Genomic DNA, 4,956 nt, shown 5'->3' on the forward strand with positions numbered 1-4,956 from the left:
AATTCAGCACACCACCAATCGTTCAGGGACGGCCGGCGATGGGCCCAGAAGACATTAGCTGCATACTTAAGGGGACATAAATTAACGTTTACAAAAGGCATTCTTTAATGGTACGAACACATTAACTTCCCCAAGAATGCGGGGTAGTTTATCAAACAGAGGTAGTTTATCCCAAGGGGGTACCATCGGACGGTAGTCGCGAGCGGTCATTGAACCCACGACCCTTGACACTAACGAGGAAACAAGTCGGACGACGATAGAGAAAGATAAACGACAGGGGTTTTGGTAGAAACGGGAGAGACGTCGACTACAGCTCGGTATGTGTACATTGTTGCTATCCGTGTTTATAATAAAACTATAGTTGTCACCGTTTACACAACCGTTACGTTCTACTGTCTACGAACCGATATCCCACTCTACATTATCACAGCCATTGGTCCATGCGTATATACGCACGCCTGTACGCGGACATCGGTTTCGTGTCGCTTTTGTTTGCTTTAGAAATGCGAAATTAGTAGGTAGGACTAGTAGGATATGCGACTTAATTAATTGTCACGCACCCCTGACTCTACACCGTGGCGTACGAAGTCGGTCCGCCCTGACCATTTGGCGACCTTTGTCAGCACAGCTCCACTTAGTCTATTTTCAATCTGGACCATTATCTACATTCACGCTATATAAAGCGCGAAGAATTCTCAGAGAGGCGCGTACACTTGAGAGCATCATACTTGAGCGCAGTATATGTTATGTAGAAGAGCCCGCGTGTGTAGGTGAACAACCATTCTAAATCTGCAGACGCGTGTGTCGAGTGTGTCAAGTGTGTTGAGCTAGGACATATATACATGATAATTGATAAGGTCATCACGGGAATAGATGCACGACAGTAACATATCACGTGGCAATACGACCATGAAAATGACGTGCCTGACTACATTATCTGCCTTCCTGGTTATCTTCTGTTCGGTAAGTGATTTGAAACGTTTCTAAATAGCGTGCGTGCGCGCCTGCGAACGTATGTGCGCGTATGTACGTGATTGCGTGTGTGTGTGTGTGTGTGTGTGTGTGTGTGTGTGTGTGTGTGCGGGCATGGATATTTATCAGAAGGTAACCATGGCCGTAGTTCTGATGACAACGTTATAATTGTGTGTGTAGAGGACCACTAGTTTCTCGTCGTTATAGCAACCAACCGAACCATGCATGTATGTAGTAGAGCTACGATAACTTTAAAACGATCCTCAACGATCTGTAACGATTCTCATTGTTATTGCAGTCATGCTGCGTCATCCATTGTTCAGCTGCGGGAAGATTCCCTTACGTCACTATCCCACGCGTGTCCAGTGGAGCTAGACAGTCGCACAGAATTCAGCCGTACGGAGAAAATTCGGTGACACAAGGGAGAGAGACGTACGACGGCTCCCATAACAACGGATACCGCGGCCCCCCTTACAAGCAACCGCGGCGGTCATTCGGTAGGCTACGCTTGTTTCTGCGCCTGAAGGTCAACGAGGTCACGAGACTCGTTACGGCGATGACGTAATTTTTCTCGTTGATCCTACGAGCATCCATCGTATGCTAATATTGTATTTGATGTTATCCTGCAAAGTACTTTCCACGTTAATGTTCCCACCTTAAATGGATACTACACCTTAGAATTTTAGGGTATATATATTATGGTAATTATAAACGAATAATGGTATATACCTACAAATTTTTATAATCCATTACATTTACATATTTGTCATAAAACAACTGAGTTTCGAAATCTTTATTTTTGGCCGCTGACATGACATATGGCATCCTGCTATTGTGCTGCCACTCTTAAGAAGTGCTTTTACCGATTTATTTTGCACGTTACAGACCGAAGGCTAATCACAAAAGTGTAGGACTAACTATATTTATACCTAGCTGTTATTTAACCGAATGTCTATATTGTAACTGAATCTAAAAATCTAAAGGTTGTTTATATGATATTGCATTCCTTCTCCTCTTAAATGAATAAATAAGAAACAGCCTTAGTCTGTATAGCCTGCAGCCAAAAAGTTGCGATGCGCAACAATGAAAGTAGATGGATTAGTAGTGGCGCCACCGTCGCTGTAAGCAACGATACAGACGTTGGTTTTAAAACGTTAAAAAATCATTTTTTAATGCATATATTGAACAATGAAATTTTTTATATGGCGTATTTAAGCCTACTTTAACTAAAAATAAGCAAGGAACCTAGGGTTATATGTATCCCTTTAAATAGTTTTGTTTGTCTTTGATCGAGTTTCACTGACATTATATTGTCACATTGATGCCCACAGAGAGCGAGGTGTAGGTTTACTGTGCATATATAGCATCTGTGCGTGCCTACTGCGCTGAATTTCTACATCTCAATGCACATTGACTGGTAAACGAAGACCATTTTGCTTGGTTTTTACTTCATTGTTCATTGCCTATTCAGTTTGGTTGTTTTTTAAGGGGTTTATTTATATTGCTATCCATCGTGATTCCAATGCTTAGAATAATTACAAGCTCCTATAGAAACTAATTAAGGCACTCACTGCAGTATTGTCGCAATCCTTACAATGGGCGGACCTAGCAGCTATCTATACCTCTATAGATGTTACAAATCACGGAGTGTGGGAACGGATATATACCCAGGGCCGTAGCGAACTCATTTTGCCTGGGGGCGCAGCATGGTTTGTGTTCCGGACAGTGGGAAGTTAGCCATTAGCCACATGTAAGAGTATTTACAATGTTCTGGAGGGCAAGCGAGTCTCTTGCCTCGCCGCCAGCTGCGGGCTTACTCATACCGCCGTCTGTTTCCCGGCGTGTCATCTTATATTTGTACTTCTGATTTGTTAGGGTTTCAGTCGTCGCGTCGCCGTCCTACTCACTATCTGAGATTGCCGGAGCCCCACTATCCAGTACACTATGCTGCCCATCCCCGACACCAGCTGACGTTTGACGACGATATAACTACATTCAGGAACAGCCAGGCAGCTCTCATAGCCGCCCTGCAAGCAGAGAAGGCAGCAATCGAGATGCTGTTGGCCAGCAATCCCATCGCAGGTAAAGCTGCCAGAATAGAATAGAAGAGAGAGTGCGCGTACGAGAGACGATGGCGGAGAATGAGAGAGAGCGCGCGTAGGAGAACGAGAGACAGAGAGAGGTGGTTAGAGTGACACGCACGCACGCACGCACGCAGGCACGCAGGTACGCACGCACGCACGCTCACACGCACACACGCACGCACGCACGCGCACACACATATATAGATATACATAGAAATACGAAAAAGTATTATACCGAAGAGAAAACGCGCCTGCGAAACAAAATATCGCTCGTGATTTCTCCTGTTACAGTTAACAGGCAAATACGGTGGGAATGCGGGAAACCTATACTTTACATGTTGTTATTATCAATCCTGTGATACTCAGTTAGATCTGATCATAATATGAACCAATTATGAGAGCAGAATGACTGGGGTTAGTACCAATAGCGGTATTGATCACTGTCACACGTGTCCATCATCGGTAACCTTTTGTCGTCATGGAGTTATTTCTCTCGTCAGTTGTATTGTATATGCGTAGTAAAAATGCCTGTATTGTATTGTATTATTTTCGTATCGTTTAGTATTATATTGTTGTGTATTACTTAAGAATTTCAGTATTTTAACAGCTTTTTATACTATTGCAACGATGATTTTTATAAATGAAAAGACTGTATTACTGCTGTATTGCTACGATTTTGGGGTTCTGTCGTGTATCGTCTGCACACTTATACAAACGACTTCACGTCCGTGACATCATACAACTGTGTGCGCACGAAGCTTGACACGACCTTGACACGTCTAGAGGTCACCATTGCTGACGAGGAGGCTTGCAGCTTCAGCCTAAACATGCGTGGAAGCTTAGGATAGCTTCCTTTAGACGTGAGCACGTGCACAATTCGCGTGTCCCCTGTGCAAGGTCACGTTGGGCTGATGAGTTGGTAACGGGAGATATATATGAAAGTTGCCAGACAGTATACTGACGTGGATATATTCTTGGATTGACTTCGTATTTTCTTGAATTAATTATAAATACTATTGTAATTGGCTAGTGTGTCTAGTAAAAGACAATTATTTAGCCAAGTGCTGCATTATTCCGTGTTTCTGATTTTGTCACTGTCGTCGTTGGTCAGAATGACACGTGTCTGGCAGTGGAGGTACAAGACCGGACGTGTCACCCCTGTGGAGCGATCACGGCCTGATCAACCACCCACAAGCGGATAACGATATAATATATTTATTGTCACGATAAACGCAAGGGCGACTTAGGCAACAATAACTATATTCCGTAGATTAAAACCAAAGAGGAATACAGATTTCCTTGTACATATAGACAAATGTCATCCGCGGCTGCCTATTCAGACGTCACAAACATTCTATACGTACATGGCACCTATCAGTGAGGTCACAGGTCAACGGGGTTCATCGTATCATCAATACACCTGACATGGCTGATTGTGTAAACATTGAGTTGATACGTATGATCGATGCACCTGACCACTCTCAATTCTGCGAAACCGCAAATCGATTTCTTATCCGAACCGTAAAACCTCCGTGCGCTTTCATCTTTACTTATAGTTTGGTCGCGAATGTTAGCTGTGGCCGTCGGTCGCGCCTCACGCTACAAAATAAACTTGTTATTTTGAGCTGTTTGTTCCGTGCGCGATCAATAGCAACGAGAACACAAACTTACATACTTTTAAAATGAATGCATCCTTACGCAATCTGACGCCAGGCTACGATTGGAACCCTAATTAGAGCATGGAAACCATATATAGGTAAAACTCGCCCGACAACCATAAATGCAGTGACAGCTACGTGACAAATGCACGTAGACAGCTAGGCCGTGTAGAAACCTAGCCATCTAGATAGACTGCAGACTCGATACAACGGTCGCTCGACATGGCGCGGTGAAAGAGTTG

General features: G+C 43.8%; 1 protein-coding gene across 1 annotated transcript in view; it reads left to right on the plus strand.

Annotated features, from left to right (window-relative positions):
* The first annotated feature begins 627 nt into the window (after positions 1 to 627).
* Positions 628 to 4,956, plus strand: part of LOC106820798 — a 13,482-nt gene continuing 9,153 nt past the window's right edge. Inside the window, exons 1-3 of the mRNA XM_014825371.1 lie at positions 628 to 963; positions 1,271 to 1,469; positions 2,848 to 3,054. Coding sequence (XP_014680857.1) covers positions 874 to 963; positions 1,271 to 1,469; positions 2,848 to 3,054 — 496 coding nt within the window. The 5' untranslated portion in view covers positions 628 to 873. The remainder of the gene's footprint in view (positions 964 to 1,270; positions 1,470 to 2,847; positions 3,055 to 4,956) is intronic.

This window comes from Priapulus caudatus, unplaced genomic scaffold (assembly GCF_000485595.1).
Source record: "Priapulus caudatus unplaced genomic scaffold, Priapulus_caudatus-5.0.1 Scaffold2, whole genome shotgun sequence".
Classification (NCBI taxonomy): Eukaryota; Metazoa; Priapulida; class Priapulimorpha; order Priapulimorphida; family Priapulidae; genus Priapulus; species Priapulus caudatus.